Below are 25,495 nucleotides of genomic sequence, written 5' to 3'. Positions count from 1 at the left end.
TCTGCAAACTTTGGTTTCCTTTAAGACATTTAGGGACTGCTGCTGGAAAAAAATCTTGGCTTAAACAACATTTAAAACAGCATATTTTCATTTTGCTCATTCTTTATTTTATCATAAATTCGAGGCAAGAGGAATAATCACCTCTTTCCGGGAACCCCTAGGACACTTGTCCTGTAGCCCTCTGGAGAAAGAGGGTGGCAGAGACACGACCTTGCCGGTAGGGGGCGCTGTGCTGAGAATTAGTCCCTGTGAGTTTCTCATTAGTGATTATTATACTGCAGGAGGCCCAAATGCAAAAATTAATTAATTTCAAAGTGATAATGCATTTACAGCAACAATTAGAAACGTATAACTGTAAAAGGGCAACATTTAAAAGACATATTACATTTAATAAAGTTGCACGAGAGCATCCAATTGTAAAATTACTGATCTGCAACAATAGTCCTTAAAGAGCCACTTAAAATAGCCCGACTCCATGAAGGGTGACCTAATTACGGTAACTAAAATCACCATAGTCACAGCGAGTCACAGCAAATAAAGAAGGGATGTTGATATTGAAACACTGCTGTTTAATGCTTACAGGGGCTGGCTGCACGGAGGAGGGAGGCTGGGCTTTCTGAATGCCAGGCAGGGTGGGATTTCTTCTTCCCTGGGCCTTGTACAATGGAGAGAATACCCAAGCTATGCCCATGCCACGGGGGAAAATGCTTTCAGTCCGGTGAGATGGAGAAGGGAGTCCGAAGCACAGTGGAGCCCTAGGCTAGAGAGTTACCTGCTTGACTGGCATTTGGGAATCCATCCTATACATGGGATGGGAACTCTGATGCACATGATTTGTGTCTCAAAATACAGCTCCATGGAAATGGCAGAAGTGCCTCTACTTATCTTATCACGATGAGAGCAACAAGAGGAGCGTGAGGGAGATGGTGTGAGAAAGTGGCTCTGGTGGTCAGTCAGATGTGACCCGTCCCAGGGTGTACTCACTCTGGCTGTTGTACAGAGACAGGTTGAAGAGAGAGAGAACAAGCTAAACACAGGTGAAGACAGAAGGAGCCAGAAGATTAGACCAGAATGACACGGTCAGTAGGAGGCCAAGCAGAGCAATTCAGTCAGAAACCAAGAGAAGCCAGATTGATTCGGTTCTCACAGAAAGGGATTTGAGCCAGAGTTCAGAAAGAACAAGTCAACTTGTTCAGCAGCAGGTCGCAGAGGCTGGAAACAGTCTAGGCCTAGATAAGATTGTGCAGAGGCTAGAAGCTTCCAGGACTAGGCCTAGGTTAGGAGACTGAGGCAGTGAACCTCAGAGATGACAAATACTTCAAGCAAGTAAACGTTATTTTTACATAAGTCAGAGGTAGATGTTGAGTTCTTCTTTTAACACTCTCTACTGTATTTATGATCAGTCAGTCAGGCTGTCTGTCTGTCTGTCTGTCTATTGGCAGGTTTCTTATTGCACCTGGAACTTCAGGCCCTGAGAGACATATAACACTGGGCTTGTGAATGTGTAAAGCCACCCTAACTTTCACCTGAATCCATTTCTTAATTCTTATTCCGAACATGCTTATCCCACTAAGTCATCTCCCTGACCTGACCCCAAGCTCGGAAGGGCGGCTGGCCAAGGATGCTACGTAACATGCACTTCCTTCATCCAAGTAACATTGGTTGATGAATTCACAGAAGAGGTTCGACACACCATCAAAAGAACACCCGACAGGAATGTACAAGCTTCCCATTTAGCTTTGTGAATGCTTCAGTTCTAACCACAGCGGTGTGATTCATCCAGGAGGTTTGTCTTCAGGGTTATGAAGGATAAACCACACTCTAGCCACAAAGCCTTCTCCAGGAAGGAGCTATACCCAGACTTCCATTACAAGAATCATCTAGAACATCCAACATGAAAACCTCACTGAACCAAGAAGAGCAGTATCTACTAACACTCCCTAGTCCACATTTTCAACTAACACAAAGCACACATAGCGTTGTATTTTCCACAGAGTTGGCATTTGAAGTTTGTGTGTCGACGCAGAAATCCCACTGAGAGAAAACACACCATCGCAGTACCCTTCACCCCAAACCTCCAAGATTTTCAAGTATTCTCCACCTAACACTGACAACCAACATCTATTATCCAAGACGAGTCTATGGTGGAGCAACAGACCCAATTTAAACATGGCAGACCTGTTGGAGAGCTTTAGCCAATGAACGAACAGGTCAGATGCCTTTACACTCAATACCAGGCCCACAGCAGCTCGTGACAACGAGATCACAACTAGACGTGCAGGTCTGGGATTCCAGGCCCTTTTGTGATGTTGACCAAAGATGTCTGGGAAGTTCCAGAAGCCACGCACTTACCATGGATTTGGTGAATGGCCTGGCCAAGGTGAACAGCAGTTTGTACACCCATGAGTTGCGATGGATAGCTGAGAACATCATGTTTCCAGGGTGCAGTGCGTTGGACGTGACCCCACGTGGGGAGAGGAGACGGTGCAGTTCATTGGAGAACAGGATATTGCAGAGTTTGGATCTGTTATAAGCCAGCATGGCCCAGTAGTCACTGCTCGATAGAGACAGGCGGCTGAGGTCAAGTTTCCCGGAGGAGTCGTTAATATCTGTGAATCTAAAAACCAGAGAGCATGACGTAGAACACCGAAGATGTGGCTTCTCACAGGGTTTTGGATCGGTTGAAATCTGAGCAACTCATAGAGGTTTGATTTAGAATATCTCACAATCATGTTCCTTAAAAACAGGAGGTGGTGACTTTAACACACTGCCAATTCACTGGATCCAAAGAGGAAGGATAAGCCTTCGCCCACAAGTTCAGTGGGCCAAATAAACCCAAGATTCACTGAACCTCCAACTACATATTTCAAGCCTGTAATTACAATACTCAGAAAGCTCAGGCAGGAGAATCACCCTGAACCTGGGGCTAGCCTGTGCTATATGAGTTCCAGACTAGACTGAGTTTGAATATAAGATCTGAAATCAAAAGTGAAAATCCCTCTGTCTGTCTGACTGTCTGTCTGTCTGTCTGTCTCTCTCTCTCCCTCCCTCTCTCCCGTCCCCCCCCCTCTGTGTGTGTGTGTGTGTGTGTGTGTGTGTGTGTGTGTGTGTGCTCAAGATCTTCAACCACAAGTTCAAGGATAATTAAATGGAACCAAGCTTTAAATAAAAGGTGGCTGCATTAGGGGGGCAATATCACATCCCTAACTTTTGGCAGGGTTTTCCTGATTATTTTAGCCAAATGTAAGAGTTCTGTGTGTTTTCATTTGCGCAACCAAGTTAACACAGATGAACCATCTTGCCTCCAAGACTCTTTCCCAGATTAAAAATTAATGATCATAAAAGGATTGTAACCTTGGTGAGGTGCCATCAAAAGTCTTCCACGTGTAAAAGATAAGTGTAAACAAAGCCAGAAACGGGTTCTGGCTGAGTCTGCTCTCACGGCATGGATACGTACAAATCAAAGTAAGTAAGTGATGTTTTATAATAGAGTCTGACAGAGCCATTAAACACCAGCTGTGTGCTTCCGTTATACCTGCCTTTCTCTTTGTCAGAAAAAGAAACAACCAAATAAAAAGAAAGCAATGACTGTCCTTACAATACACAGGCCATAAGAAACAACCAAAACAGAATGTTCTAGATAGATATCATAGTTGTTTAAGGACTCTCCCATACTTGGCTTCCCTAGGTTAACTTTGGGTATTGTATAGGACCCTGGTTAGGCTTAATACTACTGTGAAGAAATACCATGACCAGAAGGAAAGGTTTTATTGGGATTCTGTTTATCTGTTCATCACCAATGGGAGTCAAGACAGGAACTCCAACAGGGCAGAAACCTGGAGGAAGGAGCTGATTTGGAGGCCATGGGCCACCACCACCATGGGTTGGGTCCTCCTCCGCCAGTCACTAATTAAGGAAATGCTCTATAGTCTTGCCTACAACATCAGTTTATGGAGGTATTGACCCTCTTTCCTCTCAATGACTTTATCTTATGTCAAGTTGACAACAAATTATCCAGCATAATTAACCACTTGTCAACAAACACTGTTAAGCCACAACCTCTCTTTCTCATTCATCCCCAGGATCTCGCAATAAAAACATACATAACATTAAGTCTCACAGTCTTTATAAATTCAGACACTTTAAAATTCAGGCTCTTCAAAAATTCAATGTCTCATTTAAAATCCAAAATTTCCTTTAAAAACTGAGCCATTCATCTATGAGCTCCTGCAAAACCAAAACAAAGTTAAATACTTCCTTGCTTCAAGAGCCAAGACCCAGAGCACAGTCACGATCTGAATACAGCAAAACCAAGTCTAAGTAGCCCAGTGTCCAGTGTATGGCATTCACTCTCTATCTTCTGGGCTCCTCCAAGGGGCTCGGGTCATGTCTCTGACTCCACTCTCTGCAACACACACACACACACACACACACACACACACACACACACACACACCACACACACACACACACACACACACACACACACACACACACACACCCCTTGTCTTCTAGGCTCCCGTCAGGTATTCAAGTGTCCAGACAATGGAGGACATTTCTCGTTCAAAGCACCACAGTATGGTGGCAGTCACATTAATAAAAGCTAATTACCCCTCTCCCAGGACTTAGTGACACTTGAGATGCTGAATGCTGAGATTCTGAATTCTGCAAAGTTTATGTCACCAAGGGAATGGCAATGACAAATGGCAAGTGTCCCTTATTACAAAACATCTGGGTCTCACTTCTTGGGTAGTGCCGCCCGTGAGGATCACTGTCTCAACGTTCTGGGTTACACATCTGTCTGTAGGCAGTGTCTCCTGGTGTAGGATGGGGTCCCAGCTGGCTTAATGACTGTGGATAACTGGGCTTACGTATGTTACCTATCGCTTCTTTAGTGCTGCAGATGAGACACTGGGATTCACTGAGCAGAGGCTCCTGGGGGTCTCACTAGCTTAGGCTTCTGGTTTTTAATGGAGGGCAGGCACAAGGAAATGAAAGAGGACCCAGGAGTGTGACCCATCACTGGCTGCTGGAGACTCAGCAAGGCAGCTCCTGAGGGCTAACGGCTCTGACTTCAAGTTGAGAGTCGGTCAAAGCCAAGCAAGGTCTGTGTCCCTGTCATCCACAGAGAGGCCAGCTGACGCCTGTTCTCCAGATATTGAGTGCTCCGGAAGAGCCTCATTTCTTTACATATGTCTCTGTTTAAGCTGAAACAGTTCTTAATTCCAAAAATAAAACAATGAAAATGGACTTGCATTGACAACAGCAGTGTGTTTAAGGAGCAGGAATAAGCTTGCATGGGAAATTCTGCATGTGTGTAACTGTACGTGCAAGGCTGTGTGTTTGTGATGAGATATACGTATGTGGCTATGTGACTGCATGTTTATGATTGGTTGTGGATCATGTGTGACCGACCAAGATGTATGTCTCTCTGTGACTCTGTGTGGTTTCCTGTGGTTGTGTGTGACTGTGTATATGACACAATGTGTGGTTGTGTGTGTGGCAGTATGTGTGTGAGGATGTGACGCTGTGGGTGAGATTATATAACTTTGTGGTTCTATGAGGTTTTCTTTTTCTGATTGTGATTTTATGTGTTCTTATGTATCTGAGTATTTACATATGTGGTACGGTATGATTATATGTGGGACTATGTATGATTGTAAGCGACTGTATTGTGCGGTTATGTGTAGGATGCTCTACACATGTAAGACTGTGGAGAGGGATTGAGTGTGGAACTCAAGGTAGCTGGTTATGTGAGGTCCCGTGTTGACTGCATGCATATAATTGTATGTGTGTAACTATGTCTCTGACAGCTCTCCTGTCTCCTGTCTCCTCGCACTGCTGGGGCTGTTTGGAACAGTGCAACCTGTTCTCTGTTCTTCTCGTTCTATTTTAATTGTTATCTGAAAAATTTCCACAGTGAGGGAGCCAACTTCCCATTTCATTGTGATATATTTTAGACAGGCAGAAACTCAATTCACTTGCTCAGACTCCAGATAAGTACGTAAAACACAGTGAAGAGAGAGAGAGAGAGAGAGAGAGAGAGAGAGAGAGAGAGAGAGAGAGAGAGAGAGAGAGGCTAATAAATATTTCGCCCGAGGGCATCACAGTATGATATTTTCTGCAAACATAGGACTTTATTTTTCCCCTAACAGGGGGTCTTGACTCCAACGCAGAGATTCCGCCAAGGTTTATGGAGGTAATTAGATAGCAGCACTTGTGTTTTACAGGTTGGTTTAGGCTCTGGGTCCTTCCGCCGTGATCCAGCACTGTCTGTGTGCCCGGCACTCACATTTGCTCTCTGAAGTGCAGGGATACCACAAAAGGCTGATAAACAGTTTGGCTTGTAGGAAATAATATTTTGTAAAATGTTAATGAGAAGAAAGCAGACAATAAGAGCCAGTCAGCACACACATGCAGGCCTTTCTCACACACGTCAGGTAGGCCTTGCTAGAAATGAAGACCAACGTCTTTCCTTTCAAACACATCTTTAAAATGAAATTAAGATGTGGATATCCAAGTAGGCAGGAATTATACCGCGGTTACAGTGAGAACAAAGGTGTCCCAGGAAACGGCATCTGAGGCAGAGCTATACAGAGGGAAGTGAGCAGGTGACACCTCCATACCGTCTCCCATTAAATACCAGCTCATTTAAACATATCCCGTGGTGCCCTCCACATCTGGTAAGCGATTGTGGCTGGCAGATTTATCTCTAAAGCTCTCTCTCCTGCCTACCCCCACGGTAGCCTCCTTCACTGCTTTGCAGGAGGGTTGGAGGGGCACTCCCTTTCCTTCACAAACCTGGTGTGATTTGCGAAGATATGCCTAGCCAGATTTTGTTACTGCCTAATTACTAGATGTTTCGCGTCTTCTCGGGCGGGGGAGGATTATGACGCCTGTTTCTCTTTCATTGAAGCCATCATAAATTTAAACTGGCAAGAGTAAATCTGTCTGCGGCGTGTCACTTACACCATAAGCCCCTGTGTTTGGGAGTGATAAAGGGTTCAAGCTAACCCTTGGCTGGTCTCTCTCTTCAAAGTCCCAGGGGTAACATTTTTATGGAAGTATGATTAAAAAGAAAAAAAAAAGCTGTATTCTGGGTCACCAAAACATTTCAGGACTTCAGATGGAGAAAAGGAAGAAAATAGTCCCTGGCACTTCATTCGTTCATTCGTTCGTTTGTTCATTCATTCATTCGTTCATTCATTCATTCGTTCGTTCGTTCGTTCATTCATTCATTCGTTCGTTCGTTCGTTTGTTTATAGCTACTTTACTAAAAGAGGTAAAGCTCCCCTTACCCCCAACACCGAGAACACAGGGAAGTGAAGTATCCCTCACAAGCTGTAAATCTTGCCTCTGAGCCCTGAAAATCCTTTGTCTCCCCTCAGCATTTTCAAGAGTTGTTTATCCAACTCCCACACAAACATGTTGAAAACACGGTGATGTTTTCAGATGTCTCTTTCGTCGATTGAATAGTCTAATGGTAATCAGAAAGCAATGCCATCTGATGTGTAAATTGAAATTCTAACCGAAAGAGGCATGGCCAGATTTCCAATCCGCACTAACTACAGTCCTTCCCTTTCTGCAATTACGCGGCTAATGTCTGCATTGAATTCCCTAATTTCTCATTATAAAACAATTGGATTTCATCTCGCGCGGCCCTTAACTGCGTTGTTTCCCCTGCTAGAATAAACGCGCTCTCCTCTCGGTGAGACTTTGAAGGTGTTGAATTACAAATCAATAAAGGTCATGCCATTCAGATTTAATCAATTATTATTCCATCTCTGAGTGAAATCAATGGGGAGCCTAAGGTATAATTGTAAAATCACTCTACATTGCTCTAGACAGTCGCCCTCCCCCAAACAATTCTCCACGATCACACATCTGGAAGGATCTAGAAAAATTAATGAGGCCAGGCTCATGTTTCTCACAATGAGACGAGTCAAAACTAGTATACTTAGAAGATTTATTTGTGTGTGTGCGTGAGTGTGAGTGTGAATGTGAGAGAGAGAGTGTGTGTGTGTGTGTGAGTGTGTGTGAGTGTGTGTGTGTGTGTGTGTGTGTGTGTGTGTGTGTTTGCTGGTGTCTTCGGAGTGCAGAAGAAGGTGTTCCATTTTCTGCAGCTGGAGTTACAGGTAGTTGTACGTCACTTGACCTAGAGGTTAGGGTCTGAACTTGTTAGAGCTTTTAAAAGCCGAGCCCTTTCTCCAGCCTCGAGTCAAAATTAATTTCAGTGTGCGTCTTGAAGGGAATTTCAGATGGCACAAACGATGGGGCAGCTGGAAAATATCAAGTCAAACTCAAAACCCACCTGTGGGACTCAGAAGAAACCACGATGACACGGGCAGGGGCTGAGCGACACAAAACGTCCTGCAGGAGTTGGACAAGATAGAAGTGTCCCAGGTGGTTCACCTGGAAGGTTGTCTCCAGGCCATCTTTCGTGAGGCTCCAGGGTAGAGCAAAAGTCCCCGCGTTACACACAAGTATATGAAGAGGCCTGCATGAGGAAATGAACACCTGGTCAGGCACGAATGGACAGTCGAAAACTAGGCGCCATAAACACTGACTTAGAAACAAGGCAGGAGGTTACATAGTTCCAAATGGGCCATTACCTGCGGGTGCCAGTAACAAGAAGTTCCCAGGGCACAAGACACCCCAGCTAACCCAGAACCATATGGAATATGTCAGAAGGAGGGTGGTTCACTGGGGTTGAAGCACACGGTCTCTGGTTAACTGTGCTTTCTAATACAAACAATAACCACTGCTTTTGTGTTCAGTCAAAATAGCCCACAAATACACACCAGGAGACTTTTGATGTCCTTTCTTCAGTACAGAGATGCACTACAAGAAAAGCTGACACTGGGGCCTAAAGCTTAGTGAGTACTGAATAAATGAATCAAAGAGAGTCTGGTCTGTTTATAGAGAGTCGCAGGGCATTTCAGACATTCATCTTAGGGATCGAGGCACAAGTCGGTGGAATGCTTACTTAGCATAAACGTAGACTTGGGTTTCATCCTCAGCACCACATAAATCAAGCATGCATGGAACCCTAACACTCAGGGGGTGGAGGCAGGAGGATCAGGAGTTCAGGGTCATCTTTGACTGTGAAGTGAGTTCCAGACTATCTTTGGGTAAATGAGAGCCCATCTGTGTACACACACACACATACACACACACGCACACACGCACATGCAGGCACACACACAGGCATGCACATACACACAGACACACACACATGCATGCACACACACATATACAGGCATGCACACACACAGAGGCACACAGGCATGCACACACACACAGACATACACCCACACACACACACACACACATAGGCATGCACACACACACACACACACAGACACAGGCACACACACACACAGGCATGCACACACACACAGGCACACAGGCATGCACACTCACACAGACATACACACACAGGCATGCACACACGCAGGCATGCACACACACACAGACACACACACAGGCATGCACACACACAGACACACACACAGACATACACACACAGGCATGAACACAATGAACACACACACACACACACACACACACACACACACACGTACATATCTTCCTATCTTCCTTTTGGAATTAAACCTGAACCTGTAAGAACTGAACCTGAGGACAAGAGGAGGTGTGCTGTGAATGAAAATTTAACAATAAATGTAACCCTTTCATTTGGTTGAAAGCCCTAAATCCTCACAAATGCATTTTACTTCAAAGAAACCCTAACGGAAAGCTATGACACAAAGACAGAGCTTCCGGACGCTAGAGTATTCACAATCGAAACAAAAGCAAACAAACTAGAAGTTAACTGAATTGGGGACACTGTCCTGGGAGTGGGATGCCTGCAAACGGTACGAAGCCAACAGCTCAATAACAAGCAAATGCACTATGCTTTGGAATCCACTGTGAAACAAAATATATAATAAAGTTGCAGACATGTCAACAGGATAGAGGGGACCAGAATGGCAGATGGTCAAGCTGAGGAAATCTAATGACTGGGCGCCACCACAGGAAGCCAGCAGACTGAGGAGGAGGCTCCCCAGCCAGCCCAGGAGTAAACCTGCAGACACTTTGGCTTCAGACTTTTGATGCCCAGAGCTACGAGCCACTCTGAATTTGTTGCTTAAACCATCCATGTTGTGGTACTCTACCTCAGGAAAGCAACGGTGAGTCCAGAGGTTCCTGGACCTTCCCAGACGAACTGAGGCAAAGGTCAGCATGTGTGAGCATGTGTGTCACAGAGCTTTCTCCAAACAAGGGAGATGCCAACCCAGGTATGGTGGATCACATCGGTCATCTCAGCACCAAAGGAGCTTTGAGGTAGGGCCCAAGATGGGGCACACAGTGAACTCTAGGCCAGCCTGGCAGACACAGTGCAACCCTGTCTCAAGAAACCCAATCCGAGGCTGTCAAGATGACTCCGTGGATACAGACCCTTGCTACCAACTTGGGTGACCTGAGTCCCATCCCCCAGACCCACGTGGTAGAAAGAACAAACTCCTGCAAGCTGACGTCCCACCTCGCCGCCTCAGCCTTGGCACATAGCCACATACACACAGACACACATTCTGAGGGAAAGAACACAAACAAATACATGTGGTAATAACATGGACTCAAAACAGAACGAAAGTGAGAAGAGCTGGATTTGTCCATATGCAGCCACTGAGTAAGAAAACTAGCAGATTAGCTGGAGGTGTGGACCAGGTAGTTAAGCTTGCTTTCCCTTGTAGGCTTTTGCTATTCCTTTGTGTTTTCTAATCCTGAGATGGAACCGACATCCATAAACTCATCTGAGGGACACAGCCCGGGGGTTTTAGTGTGTTCGGAGTTGAGTATGTATGGGTTGGGTCTCATCACCCTGCTCTACCTTCACGGCAATGGTAAGTACAACAAAGCAACTTGTTAGCGGTGCCCAGTTCCATGGCACCCACCTCATATGCACTTTCTACTCTACAGGTTTATCTAACACAATCATCTCGTGCAGCTAAGATGACACGCGTCTTTGACACGGCCTGATGTTCTGAGGTACAAAGAATGGACACTGCCCACCCTCCTACGCCCGAGACGTCTCTGCCGTGTGCACAGGCAGCATCTTTTCGTCCGTTAATACTTTGCTGGACATTTGGGTGGCGGCAGTGTTGGGCTAATGTGAATAGTGCTGTTACAGACGTTGCTTTGCCAGTTCTTCTGGAGATGGATTTGTTTATTTCTTGAGTACGTGCTTGCAAATGGAACTGTTGGCTCATAGCATAATGCTGTGGTTAACTTCTGGGGAAGAATCAAACTGCTGTCCAAAGTGGGACAAGTCCCTCACAGCTCCACCAGCCACGCATTAATTACACACCCGCATCTTGCGGTAATTCTGGCACTTTCTCTGTGTGTCTGTCTGCCTGCCTGCCTGCCTTTCTTTCTTTCTTTCTTCCTTCCTTCCTTTCTTTCCCTCCTTCCTTCTTCTTTCTTTCTGTTTCTTTTTTCTTCCTTTCTTCCTTTTCATTTATTTTTTTCAAATTAATTATTTTTAATTTCTCGAGAGTTTAATAGAATTACATTCTTGCCCTTTCCTCTCCTCCCTCTAAACCCTCCCATATGCTGTTCCTTTTCAATTTTATGGCCACTTTTTTTCATTAATTGTTGTTACATGTACACAACACACACACACACACCATAAATACACAAATACAACCACTTCAGTCTGAGTCTATATAATGTTACTTCTATGCCTGTTTTCAGAGCTGGCCATTTAGTATAATTCATTGGCGTGCTCTTCCCTGAGGAAGACGGTTTCTCCCCATCTAAGCATTTCTTGGTTGCTCGTGGGTCCTTTTGAAGGGTTGAGGCCTTATGGTCCTTCAGGCATCCATGTTAGCATGTCTGTCTGTCTGTCTGTTGCTGTTGTCCTTCTTCAGCTCCTATGTAGACAGTACCACTGGTGAGACTTTATGGGTGTAACTTCTAGAAACTCTCTTATCCTCTGACTCTTACCGTCTTTCTGCTTCCTCTTCTAAAATGATCCTTGAGTCAACCTAGCAAATTCAAGCAATGACCTCACTGTGGTTTACATCTAAATTTCATTCCTGGCTAAAGGATACTGAGAATCTCTTTATATGCTCATTGGTAATTAGCATATTTTCTTGGGAGAAATGTGTGTTTAGTTTTTTGTGCCCACTTTGGAGCTAGCAGTTTCACCTTCCTTTATTGAACTACAAAAGTTCTTTATATATGATAGATGAGGCCCTTTTAAGATATTTTCAAATATCTTTCTCATTTTGTTTTTATTTTCATTCCTCTTTTGTCTCTTGTGCCTTTTGGGTTGGACCCATGAAATCATTGTTTACTCTACTATCGTAAAGATATTGTGATTCTATATTTCCCTCTGGGATATAGTAGTTTGAGCTTTTATATTTAGGTCACTGATTCCTATTTAGCTAACTTTTGAAAATGGTGCACAAAAGTGATGCAGCTTCATTCTTTCGTGGTGGAAACCATTTATGGAAAGGACTATTCTTTACACAGTGAGTTATTCTAATGACAAGGTTTGAAAAATCAATCACATAAGGGTTTAATTCTGGAATCCCAATGCTATTCATTTCTCCATGGTCCATGGTCATGACACATCATGCTTTTAATTACTGAAAAAATGGGAGGCTTCCTCCATTGTTTCCAACCTTGATTTGTCTGTCCAGTGCCTTTTTCATCCTCGTATGAAGTTCAACACCAAAACATCTGTGTTGAAGAAAACTGAATTTACAGTATAGATCAACCTGTGGCATAGAAGGAATTTCATTGCATGGGGGCTGGGGGAGGGGCTGGGGGGAGGATCTGCCTCACTCCAGCCCATATAGCTCCCACATAGTAGCATAGAAACCTGGTGTTTCATTAACAAGCCATTGGCACTACACTCACACGGGTTCTGAGCTATATTAATCCTTCCACGATGTTAAAACCCACATGAATGCCCTGTGACTTGACAAATTAGTATCTTCTGGGCAGTTTCTGCTATAGTCTGTCCTTGGAGTGGACTTCTCCAGGCCACGTGCTCCTGGTCCATCCTGCCCAATGGAATCTTCTATTCCTCCATTTGCTCCTACATGAGATGTACTCCCACTGGATCTCAAGTCCCACCTTCCTCTCTCTCCTGCACAGTCATTTTTCAATCAGAGATTATTGGGGAACATTCTTTATAGCACATTGATCAGTATAATGCCCATGTCCAGACTGTAACCTTATCTTGGGACACAGAGCTCAGCATCTGAATATAGGGTGTCCAAGATGGACCTCAACACTGAGGGCAACTGATATCTACACCACATCCTGTCTCCCAACCCATGAACATGGGCTATATCCATATACCTCTGAGAGACCTTTACTCTCTTCTAAAAATATTTCATACATTCAAAACTCTTTGGTTTTTCACACTTGTTAAACTCACTTGTACGTTTCAAAACTGCTTCTTTATTTTCTTTTTCTCTCCTGTTACTGCAAACAGAACCATTTTCTTTCATTCCATTTGGAGCAATGTCATTGCTCCTACACAGAAGCAAAATGACTTGGGCATGTTGAACAGTCAGCTCACCATCTGGGTAAACCTGGCTGTGAGTTGTAGCGCTTTCCAATTTGAGCTCTTACGATGCAAAGTGATTTCATCTGCGGGGAAGACAGTTTTGATCTTTCCTTTCCTGTTTGGATGGGTTCTGGCTGCTAACACTCCTGTCCTATTTTTGGATGTTAGGGAGAAATCATCCACGCTTTCAGAGTAAATATATCAGTGGTGGACTTTCTATAGGTACCATAAATAAGGTGAAGGATTAGTCTTTGATTCCAACTCTACTGAGTATATTTTTTAGTCAAGAAAGTGTACTGAATTATTTACAAATAATTTTTTCTGTATTCATTCAGAAGACTCTTTATTGTCCTGGTTTCTATTTCTTTCATTGATTAATTTTTGAATTATTTACCAGAGGGATCAGTTAGTATATAACCCTTTGGTTTGTACTTTATTTCATTTAGTTAGCTGGTATTTTGTTGAAGATTTTGTATCTGTTTCTCTGTGATGCTGGTCCATAGTTTTCTTCTCTTCAGAAGACTTCGCTCTTGACATCTAGCTAACATTGCCTTTCTACGGGAATTTGGAAACATTCCCTTCTCTCCTATGTTCTTGGCAAGGTAATAAAGAACTGATAGTAAAGTTTGGTTAAGTGCTTGGTGGAAAACATGCACTGCACAGCTAGAAAGAAGTATATCTGATAAATCACGTTTTTAAGTATTCATGAGATCTCATTATCATGGGGCAATCTGGATCTTGTTAAGGGATCACGATATTCGTTTCTGTTGCTTGATCTATTTTCCAACTTATCACCACTTAAAAGCAAGCATGGTGAGATGCTTGTGGTTAGTTGGGTCTGTCCCGGATAACTCGTTTCTCATACATGGTGTGCACCATGGCTGTCAATCAACAGCTCCAAAGGGTACCATTCCTTTCTGAAGACTGGATTTGAGCACTCTGAGATAACATGCATCAGCCTTGCTCTGCACCAAAGTCAAGGTCTGTGCCTGAGAGGCTTTCCAGCAAGACAGACTCTTTGGGAAATGTTGCGTTGGGACAAGGGGAGACATGCTTATTACATGCATTATTACATCTGAGCTCGTATGGAGTTATAACTCTAATATTTTGCTCAATTCTCCAAGCTGTTTTCTGCCCCACCCCCTCCCTTGCGATGGTCCAGTTAACTGTGGAATAGAGCCACTGAGAATTTGAGGTACATGGGTCATTTAACTTTCATGATAACTTTGGGTGACATTCATTCTTCTTGCTATTGTTCAGTTAGGACAACAGGAGGTTTGCGCATAACATTATTAAAGACTTAGTAATTAGAGGCAACTTTCCTGAGGTCAGAACTCAAAGATTTGAATCCGCAAGAGTAAATGAGTAAAAGAAAGAATGAATAAGAACAAGACAAAAGACAGCTTCAGTTGGAATGCAGAATGCCACCCACAGCCTTGGGGTTGTGAACTTAAACCTCAGCAGCAGCCGCCATATTGAAACACTGAAGTGGAAACTTCTAGTTTCTTTGGAAAGCTAGTTATGTCAGATAATTTTTTTTCTGGGGCACACAGATGAAGGGATGTATTGCTAAAGCAAACAAGTGAAAGATTGTTTCCCAGAAGCAGGCACAAGTGAAGGGATGTTTTGCTGGAGCAGGTGCGAGAATGGTTTCCTGAAGTAGACACAGGTGAAGGGATGTTTTGACAGAGCAAACACACGAAAGGATTCTTGATGAAGTCAAAAAATGATGAAATATGACCCCACAGACAGTGGGAGGCGAGCATTGAGCTTTTTGGTTTGCACTACCTCACTATTCTTTGCGAATGACATGCACATATTGGTTCAGCTTGCATAGAGTCGTTGAGTTCAACTTGTGGTAACACTGACATTGACAGAAACTCTTCCAAGAATGACAAGTGAGGTTCCTGCTGCAACTTGTGACTTCCACAGCTTTGCTTCAGGCCAATATGAGAGCCTGGTGATTTCTTCAGGATTGAACTATAGCTGCCTGGTGACTGCTTGCTGAAAGAACCAGACTGTAGCTGCTGGTTCGTGCCTGGTGTCTGCCTACCTTGAGGACTGGTCTGCAGTTGCTAAATCTTATTTGGTGTTTGCTATGGGACTAAATTGCTGCCCAAGAAGATCAAGCTCGCCCCCAAAGAACTATTGCTGAACAGGTTCACTACCCCCATATCCTAATAATTTTTCTCTTCCGCTACCCCTCTTGGGTGGTGGACTAGAGGAGAGGTTGAACCCTTAATCGAAGTAGGTTGCAAAAAATGTATGCCTACAGAACGTGGAATATTTGGGACCCAGAGTCTAAATGGCATAAATGAGGGCTGAGGTAAACCTTCAAGGCTTATACAGTCTGGCCCTGCTTCACACCCTATTCTCTGCTTCCTGCTGGCCTCAGGAGAATTAATTGCAAGCAACATGGATTAACTGCTCCCCCCAAACCTCACTATGCCTTCTCTGCCTTTATGGACTGTAACCCCATGAGACAGTGAGTCCATGTGGAGCCTTCACCCTTCCGGTTGCTTCCATCAGGTGGTTTGTCACAGCCTCAAGTAACTAATATAGCATCCAAGCTGGGATGAATAGACAGAAGTGTAGGCATTCTAGCCGAGGGCATTTACCTTCTTAGCAGGTCCACGGCCCATTAGTGAACCCATGGAAACCTGTTTCCCTCCCTATAAACTGGGAATAGGAGAACAGAGCTTGCAAGTTGCCGAAGAGCAATTGTGGAAGCTCCCCTTATCTCTACACCATTCCCCTTGGGCCACACAAGAAAACCAAATTTTGTGACTACTTGTCTTTGGGACACTTTGAGGCTGTGACCATGGGGAATTTTAATATCATGCTCTTTCAGTGGCCTGAGGTTCTCTTCTGGGTACCTTTACTCTTGTCTTTCAGTGTTCCCAAGAATGGAAACCCACTGAAGACCTTAATCTGGATGCACAGAGGGTGTGGGGGGCACATTAGCTCTTGCCACATCTCCATTCCCCTTCATTAATGTTTAATTGCACAACACCAGAGGCAAACTCTGTACTTAGCACCTAAACCATGTCACCTCTATTAATTAAAATAGGCTTTTGGAATATGAAACCATTATGTGCTTGCCTTTTTTTTTTTTAAATTATGAGGGTACCTAATTGGCTTGCACAAAAGGAAAAGTATTCTTTTAGCTTTCCTTTAATGAGGTTTTTATTATTCAAATGGTACAATTCACTTGATTTTAACTAAAAGCCAGTGTGATTCAAAAGAGCCTTGGATGATGAATATTTACAGGCCATCAAAGAAAAGGCAAGATCGAAGTCTGAAGATGGGATAGAAATAAAGACAGCATCAATGGAGCCCAGAGCAAAGTCAGGATCAAACTCTGAAGATGGGATGGAAATAAAGACCACATCTATGGAGCCCAGAGCAGGTATTATTAGTCAGCACCTTAAGGGGGAATTTCACCCTCATCTGTGTTCTGACCTGGGAAGGGTCTTAGGGGTAGAAAGGACCAGAATCCATGTCTAGCACTGGAGAGCTGAACGAGGAGACATCCATCTCCCTGGTCTCTGGTCTGGTCATGGAGAAACTGCCTACTTCTCTCCCTGATGGGTAGACCCTGGTGAGGATCCAATTGCTGTGAGGATGGTGTTGAAAAGCTGCAGACCCCTCTACCTGGCAAGCAGGGTGTTGCCTATAGGCCACAAAACAACCCCTCTACTTCCCTGGTAGGTGGAGTATGATGAACCAGTGGGTAGCTTTGTGAGTACCCTTCAGAGTTACAGGAGTGAGGCTTCTTGACCAGGTACCTGGGCTCTCTCAGTAGCCAAGTTTAACTGGTTCATTCTAGAAGGAGAACTGGGTGGAGGCAATGAGTAGAAGGGCTGGGGTCCCGTTCAGAGGCTGTTGCTAACCTGGATAAGGAACAGCTGAGCTTGCTTTGTCTCTGTGCCCCTTTGGATCCCTAGAGCCCTGCCTGCTGCCTGTCCCAATTTCAGGGATTTTCTCTCTATTGGCTCATACCTGCTGTGCATTAGCTTTATCAAACGTGTAGACAGGGCTGGTGAGAGACCACCTCAGTTGGGAGAGTGATTGCTGCATGGACTTGGGGGAACTGACTTTTATTATTATAACCAATGTGTTGGGGGAAATAGAGCCATAGTCCCCAGCTTCTAATCCCCAGATCTGAGCAAGCAGAGACACGAGTAGCCCCCAAAGCCTACTTGGTGACTTCCAGGCCTGGGCATCAAAAAGAATGTGGTGCTGTCTTCTGGAGGTGACTTGTCCAATGTACTTGTGAACTCAGTGTAACTATGGTTACCTGCACAGGACCTGTACAGGAACAAGGCAACAAGGTTAAGCCAACAATTGACAGGCAGTGCTAATTGGAATCATAGGTAACAAAACAGAGGACATGACTGGGAGAATGGCACATGTTCTGGGGTGTCTAGGAAAATAGGAGAGGAGAGCTGGAGTAGACTTGAACAAGATGCATTGTGTTCATGAGTGAAAATGTCAAATAAGTAAACGATGTTTTAAAAACTGAACGGAGTCTGAGGAATGACACCTGAGGCTGTTCTCCAACCTTCCAGTTCTCCTACACATTGGAGAAGAGAAGGTCACTGGAGGAAGAGAAGAAAGGAGGGGAAACGAAGTCATAGAAAGGCAAGAAGGCTGAAAAGACAAGGAGTGGCCTGAGGTTAGAGTAGGTTTGTGTTGTAACAGACACCCTCTAAGTTTTCAAACGGGTATGTCCATTCTCTTTCCCTGTCTAATGCACCAGCTATTGCCAAGTGAATGCTGTCCCCGCACGGTGTAGACTCATCTAGCTCTGCCCATTTCATGTGTCACCACACTATTGTCCTCCCAGAGGCTGCTCTGAAGACTCACACGCTCTTGATCGGCTCTTTACCTTTGAGGCTCAGCTTGAAGCTTAGTGGGCTCTTTCTTCAAAGGTTCTTAAAGGCTTTGTCTAGACCTTTGACAAGGTCAAACTGATAGGACCAAGAAGAAGGGAGGAAGAGGAGGAGGAAGAGGAGGAGGAGGAAGGGGAGGAAGAGGAGGAAGAGAAGGAAGAGGGAGAGGAGGAGAAGGGAGAGGAGGAGGAGAAGGGGGAGGAAGAGGAAGAGAAGGAGGAGAAGAAGGGGAGGAAGAAGAGGAGGAGGAGGAGGAAGGGGAGGAAGAGGAGGAAGAGGAGAAGGAAGAGGGAGAGGAGGAGAAGGGAGAGGAGGAGGAGAAGGGGAGGAAGAGGAAGAGGAGGATGAGGAAGGGGAGGAGGAGGAGGAAGAGGAGAAGGAAGAGGGAGAGGAGGAGGAAGAAGAGGAGGAAGAGGAGAAGGAAGAGGGAGAGGAGGAGAAGGGAGAGGAGGAGGAGAAGGGGAGGAAGAGGAAGAGGAGGAGGAGGAAGGGGAGGAAGGGGAGGAAGAGGAGGAAGAGGAGGAGGAGGAGGAGACAATGATGACAAGGTTGTTGGATTTACTGCCAATAAAAAGCAGCACAGAACCAGACATCTGGATACCCAACAACTTCCGGCTTTTAGATCCTTGCTGAAGGTCAAACTAGCAGGGATGGCGGTTCCGAGAAGAGCCAATTGCATCATTACACTTCCTCAACACATCTACTGCCCTTTTCAACTATTTCCTTAAGTCTGAATGTTAGGGCGCCTTCATGCCAGTACCTAGGAACAGGTGAGCCACACACACACAGTACACCCTCATGTTTACTATAAAGACCAGTTCCTCGGGTGTAGCATGTCCTGGGGGGCTACTCCCACACTTCACGCTTTCTACCATGAGTCACAGTCTGTCTGTGCCACTAGACATCAATGCCGAGAAGAAAGGTAAATCTGTTCTCAGACGGGTGCAGAGCAAGAACTAAGCCTTGGGGCTAGAGAGATGGCTCAGCAGTTAGGAGCACTCACTGCTCTCAGACAGGATCCGGGGTTCATTCCCAACACCCACAGTAGGTAGCTCATACTTCTGCACAACTCCAGTCGTAGGGGACCAGACAGCCTCTTCTGGCCTCTATTGCTTATAGACCGCAATCATGACCGCATGCGCACACACACGAACGCGCGCACACACACACACACACACACACACACACACACACACACACATTCATAATAAAAAAAATGAGCCGTTAAAAGCAAGGAAGCCCTTGGTACATACCTGAATGTATTCATGGGAACCAATGCTATATTCTTTGACATTTGGTCCCTGCAGGATTATATAGTTATCTTTGGCAATATAATACCTAAAAATGATTTAAGTTGGTGAATACAAATGACCAATACAGAGAGCCATTTCTGCCTTGGGGACAAGACTGTGACATCATGATTCCAGGAACACAAGAGGACCCAGAATGCCAACTGTGTGAAAGGAGAATAGGGGTTTAAAGTAGTCTCAGAGCAGCAGGGGCCACCACAGTGAGGAGGTGCCACAGTAATGGCGGGAAGATGAAACTGCTAGCATGCTCCACAAATGAAGTGGGGTTTTTAAAGAAGTGCCTTTCTAGATGATCCAACAATTGTGTCTTTTCAGGATCCCATTTCAGAGCAAATGAAAGAATGACCTAAACAGAACGCAAGGCAAAAGGAAATATATTCCATTTCCTTCTAGAAACAGAATGTAAGACCATCTGGGGTACTGCTCAAGTGAGCTACAAGAATTCATACTATTTGGAAATACTGTGAAATTTGATGCAAAGGACATATGGAGCTGCGTTCCATTAAGAAAACCATTTGGAAGTCTTTGTGACTAGCAGTCTGTTCTGCCAGAGAAGGAAGGGGTGAGGACTGTATAGTATTACAAGGTGGGTCCTTGCTTCAATTCACATCTCTGGTTTGGTCTGAATTTCATGACAGGCAGGAGAAAGTTGGCCATAGTAGTTATCTTCTAGACCTGCCTCCTGCCTCCACCCAGTTGAAGTTCTCCATGCTTCTGGAACCTACCCAGACCACAGCTATGCACAAGACAGGCTATGGGTACAGTTCATGATGATTTGGGGGGACATATGATAAATTTATTAAAAATTACATTGTATAATGCATTGGATATATGTGTAACTGGCTTGTCAAAATTGCAGTTTGAAGGATGGTCTTACAAAGGATTTCTTTCAAGTCTTGGTAGCACTGTGTATCATATAATAGGATACCGAGGCATTGATTTTATAATAATCCAGATATGACATTCAATTTAATTTGAGAAGAGCTGCATTACAATAGAATTGCTACTAAGGATATTATTTAGAAAGAACAAGCAAGTAGTGAATACCTCTTTACACAAGTTTTCCACAGGGAACGATTGGCATTTTATTGAGAGGAGACTGAGAAACAGTCTCTATTTTAAAGGTAAGTCTGTGTGTGTGTGTGTGTGTGTGTGTGTGTGTGTGTGAGAGAGAGAGAGAGAGAGAGAGAGAGAGAGAGAGAGAGAGAGAGAATGTTTTCATGAGAGAATTCTTTTGATTGATGTGATTCCAGAAAGTCAGAGATGTTAAACGATGTGAAACAGAAAACTTGTTCTTCAGCCTGGGTCGGCCTCTCATCAGGCAAATGGAACTTAGAAAAAGTAATAAACTGAGTTACAGCTGTGTCTCCTGTAAAAGAGATTGGCTATGCCCAGTGTGTCTGATATTTATGAGAACTGAAAAACTATATACAGGACCTGGAGAGATGGATCAATGGTTAGCAGTGCCTACTGCTCTTCCAAAGGAACCTTAGCTCAGTTCCTAGCACCCCACAATCAGGAAGCTCACAACTCCCTATAACTCGAGCTCCTGGGAAATCCAATGCCCTCTTTTTGGCTTCCTAGGGCACTGCACATATGTGCTTCTACTGGCCCCAGACACATACACATACATATAACTAAAAATGATAAAAGTAAAACCATGTAGGATGTTTTGGTGTTGGCCTTGGTTGAGAATTTGCCTAAAGCAGGTCATTAATATTTTGCTCAGCTCCCTGTTTCCTACACTTGGGCCTCCACTTTGGGGAAATGGTACCCACCAAGAATGCATGCACACAAAATACATATATAGTTGCTCTCCACATTTACTAGATTGTTCCAAGTGCCCTCATTTAGAGTCTCTGTAAGATTACTTCTATAAATAGGGAAGGAAAGAAAGCATGCAAAAGGAACCATTACCCCTAACACCAAGACCAGCTTGGGTGGTCAGTGATCATCAGCTGTGCTTTGGGTGGGTCATGGACCTAAAGACGTCAAAAACCTGATGGACACCATTGGGCATTAACACAACAATTAACCAGGAGTGGATTCTGCTGTCACAATAACTTAGTTACGCTTAATTAATATTTTCTTTTTATTTCAGCTGGAATAGAGAAAACAATTCAGACAATCACCAGGAGGAGAGCAAGGCTCTGGCTCTGTCCCCTGGAGACCAACAGGAATTTTTCATTTCATGCACCATTTGCAACTTCTTAGAGTAGATTCTGGAACAACAGTACATTAGCAGAAAATGAAAACACTCTTGTTTTGGTTATTTTCTCAAATTTTTGCCTCCTGTACATTATCTTGATTGTATTTTCCCATCCCATCATCCGAAATCTCAAGTTCATTGATTCTCAAACAGGGGTGTAAAACACAGTGACACCCACGTCTTCCCCAACACAGTTTTCTAGGGGAAAGGCATCGATTTGATAATTGTGCACTTAGGCAGATTGGCATGATATCTACAGTGCAGGACTGACTCTCTGGTGCAGATTCTAGCAATTTCCAAACCTGCCCTATGAACTTAAGCACTTTACTGTCCTGTGTTCCTGCTTCCAGGGAATATTTAATAAAATGGAAAATCAATGTTTAGCAGAATATGGACAAGTAGGGAGGGAAGGGCGAGGAACAGCAGCCTGGACCATTCACATCATCTTGCACATGTATTTGAACACAACTCCCAGAAACTGAGAAAAAGGCAGTGTCATCAAGCCTCTCTTGGTGGCAACCCCTGGGTTCCTGGGTACAAAGGAACTGTGATGTCTTCCTAAAGAATCCTACTTATGGTATGAAAATCTCTTGGGAGGCACAATGGACAACAGTAGATTTCACAATTCAACTCGCAGAACACAGATATCATTATTAGTAAGAGGGAGGGTGCTAGCAGATGAACCAAGCTGGGCTGGTGTGCTTCAGTAAGAAGGGACATTTCCCCATGAGCCCCATCTTCCTTATACACAGATTGGACTTGAAAGTACCTAAAATAATACCAGCACCTCCTCTATTCCAGGTAAATTGCAACCTTTAAGCATTTTACTTTATTGACAAGTGCGCAGAATAAAAGGAATGGCCAAATAACTAGACCCCTCTGACATGCTCTAGCATTCCCCACTAAAAGCACGTTTTTGTGGACATAGAAAGCAATATTGAGCATAATAATCCATTATTTATAAATTCCAGGTGACACCATGGATGGATAAGTTCTGGGAGAAATTCATAACACCGGAACACTTGGCTTTCTGCTTTTGTTTTCTAAAAAACATAGAATAGTTGAAAACTACTGGTTGATGATTTCATTAGCGTGATGCAAAGAGAATTTATTTAATGTACACTCTGAAGTTCTCCTGTAGGCAGAGGGGAAGAGTTTAATAAGAAGGCGAACTTAGATGGACAATAGAGAAAGACATACTGTGGGCCACGTGCTTAAACACACGGTCCAGTCCAACAATACAGCATCTCCTGTATTTTGTACATTCCCTTCGCCCATGACCACTCTCTCCTCTGTTTTGCCTAGAGATATATGGAGCTGTAATAGAGTTCAGAAAGCCCATGACAGCTATGTGCTGCCATTCAGACCTGGGCGATTCCATGGCATGATAAAAATTAATGTGCTCTGACATCCTCTGGGACTCTGCGGGCCTTGGGAATATCTAGTGACGAAATACAGCCATGCCAGAGAACGGCATGTGCCCGGGCAGTTGATGATGAGTTGGTGGGTGGCTCCCTTGTCACCTACCAGCTTCTAAGTGGTTGGACCAGACCCAGTGCCAAAGGGAGCTGGCACAGAATGGTTAGAATTATTTCCTGTGTCCAGAGAGGATCAATGAAGAAAATACTTTACAAAGCAATGGCATGGGATTCAGCCAGACAGCTTACTGGGACGGCTTTTTTTCTGGAAATACTTGAACAAACATGTACTCACCACAGAGAGGACATCAATAATAGAACACTGGAAGGATTCTACTCAGATCTTGCTTGGTGAACCAATGAGTTTAGCTGGGGTTCCTTGGGTTCCTTACAGGAACATAAGCAATTATGGAAGGCTACACAATTTTTAAAAAAGGCGAACGCCTCAATGGTTACAGCCTGGAGGAAGGGATGGAGCTTTGGATGCTCTCTCACTCAACAACCAGAAACTACTTATGTATTCTGGGGGTCATGGTAGAGCCTCAGGAAGCCAAACATTAGTGAATCCAGTAGCTCCTAAGAGTTCAAGTTAGGCAAAAGCCACACAGAGAGGATACAGCAACATACCTCTGAAAACAGCAGAAGACATCTGTCTTAGTCGGGGTTTCTATTTCTGCACGAAGCATCAGGAACAAGAAGAAATTTGGGGAGGAAAGGGTTTATTCAGCTTACACTTCTACATTGCTGTTCAGCACCAAAGGAAGCCAGGACTGGAACTCAAGCAGCTCAGGAAGCAGGAGCTGATGCAGAGGCCATGGAGGGATGTTACTTACTGGCTTGCTTCCCCTGGCTTGTTCAGCTTGCTCTCTTATAGAACCCAGAACCACCAGCCCAGGGATGGCACCACCCACAATGGGCCCTCCCATCCTTGATCACTAATTGAGAAAATGCCTTATACCTGTATCTCGTGGAGACATTTCCTTGAGAGAGGCTCCTTTCTCTGTGCTAACTCCAGCTTGTGTCAAGCTGACCTGCAGAACCAGCCCTTATAGCATCTAATCTACCGTGGGAGACAGAGGAAAATGACGGCGAGTAAGAAGGGACTAAAGCAAACAATATGCAAAAGAAAGAGGAGGGCGGGACACAGGAGATGAGGGCAGAACGGAGGCTATACTATCTGCTCACCTTCACAGGTACTTCTGAAAGAGACATGAAGAGACATGAATTGACGTTGAGCTTTGGAGCTTGGAAGACCCTCCCACAGGAAAGCAAAAAGAAAGATCTGTTTAGTTCAAGGCCCAGTGCAAAACAGGGCGGTGCAGCTGAGGCGAGCATCTACTTTGCAGTAGGGTCTTCAAATATCATATACAGAGCTTGTCCAAGATCAAGTAGAAGCCCTGCCTCTAATGGGGAGACATTCTACCAAGAAATATGTGTGTATATATATATATATATATATATATATATATATATATATATATATATATAGAGAGAGAGAGAGAGAGAGAGAGAGAGAGAGAGAGAAGCCTTCCTTCCATAGAAGTGTTAAGTCTGAAGAAGTTCCACACAAAAAAGCATCCAAGCACAAGCTGGAGTTCTTCCATCCCTCAGAAGGCCCCAGAAGGAGCAGGGAATTCCCAGTTAAGGCCAGAACGAGCTAGGATTGATAAGTAATAGACAACAGCAGGTGGCTCCTATCTGCCCAGGGCTCGCTTGCTGGCTCACTCGCTCGCTCTCTCCCTCGCTCACTCACTCACTTCCCAGCTATATTCTATTCCCCCTTGACCACCAATGGAAGGGCTCCTTGGATGCCTTGCTACTTCCAGACCAGGGAGCGGTTTCACCTCCCTGGTTATGTTAAGAGGCTGTGGAACGTTTAGGTCTTGGGACCTACTTGGCAGACTGAGGTCACCGTGCAATAGGCATTAAAGGTTATAGCCATGGCTGGTTCTGGCTCAAGCCCTGCTTCATGATCTGTCATAATGTGAGATGCTATGATCACAAGCCCCAACTGCTACAGATGAACATACCCTCACCTGCCTTCTGTGACATAAAAGACTGTGAGTCAAAACGAACCC

At 44.5% G+C, this 25,495-nt stretch overlaps 1 protein-coding gene and 1 long non-coding RNA gene across 27 annotated transcripts in view; both read right to left on the bottom strand.

The window, feature by feature from the left end:
• The window catches only part of Wwox (WW domain-containing oxidoreductase), a 927,977-nt gene that overhangs the window by 635,185 nt on the left and 267,297 nt on the right, over positions 1-25,495 (bottom strand). For all 26 annotated transcript variants that reach the window (XM_087594224.1, XM_087594226.1, XM_087594223.1 and 23 more), the window contains 2 exon segments: positions 8,312-8,497; positions 2,353-2,617 (listed from right to left, as the gene is read on the bottom strand). In XM_087594224.1, the coding sequence (XP_087450350.1) occupies positions 2,353-2,617; positions 8,312-8,497 (451 nt within the window).
• On the bottom strand, positions 21,889-24,440 carry LOC147999472 (uncharacterized). The gene is made up of 3 exons (XR_015644184.1): positions 24,376-24,440; positions 24,045-24,217; positions 21,889-23,134 (listed from the first exon to the last, which is right to left on the bottom strand). It is a non-coding gene; the product is annotated as an uncharacterized LOC147999472 (long non-coding RNA).

Source organism: Rattus norvegicus, chromosome 19, assembly GCF_021556685.1.
Source record: "Rattus norvegicus strain SHRSP/BbbUtx chromosome 19, alternate assembly SHRSP_T2T, whole genome shotgun sequence".
Classification (NCBI taxonomy): Eukaryota; Metazoa; Chordata; class Mammalia; order Rodentia; family Muridae; genus Rattus; species Rattus norvegicus.
Note: the sequence above shows the minus strand (reverse complement) of the source record. Positions and strands in the feature narration are given on the sequence as shown.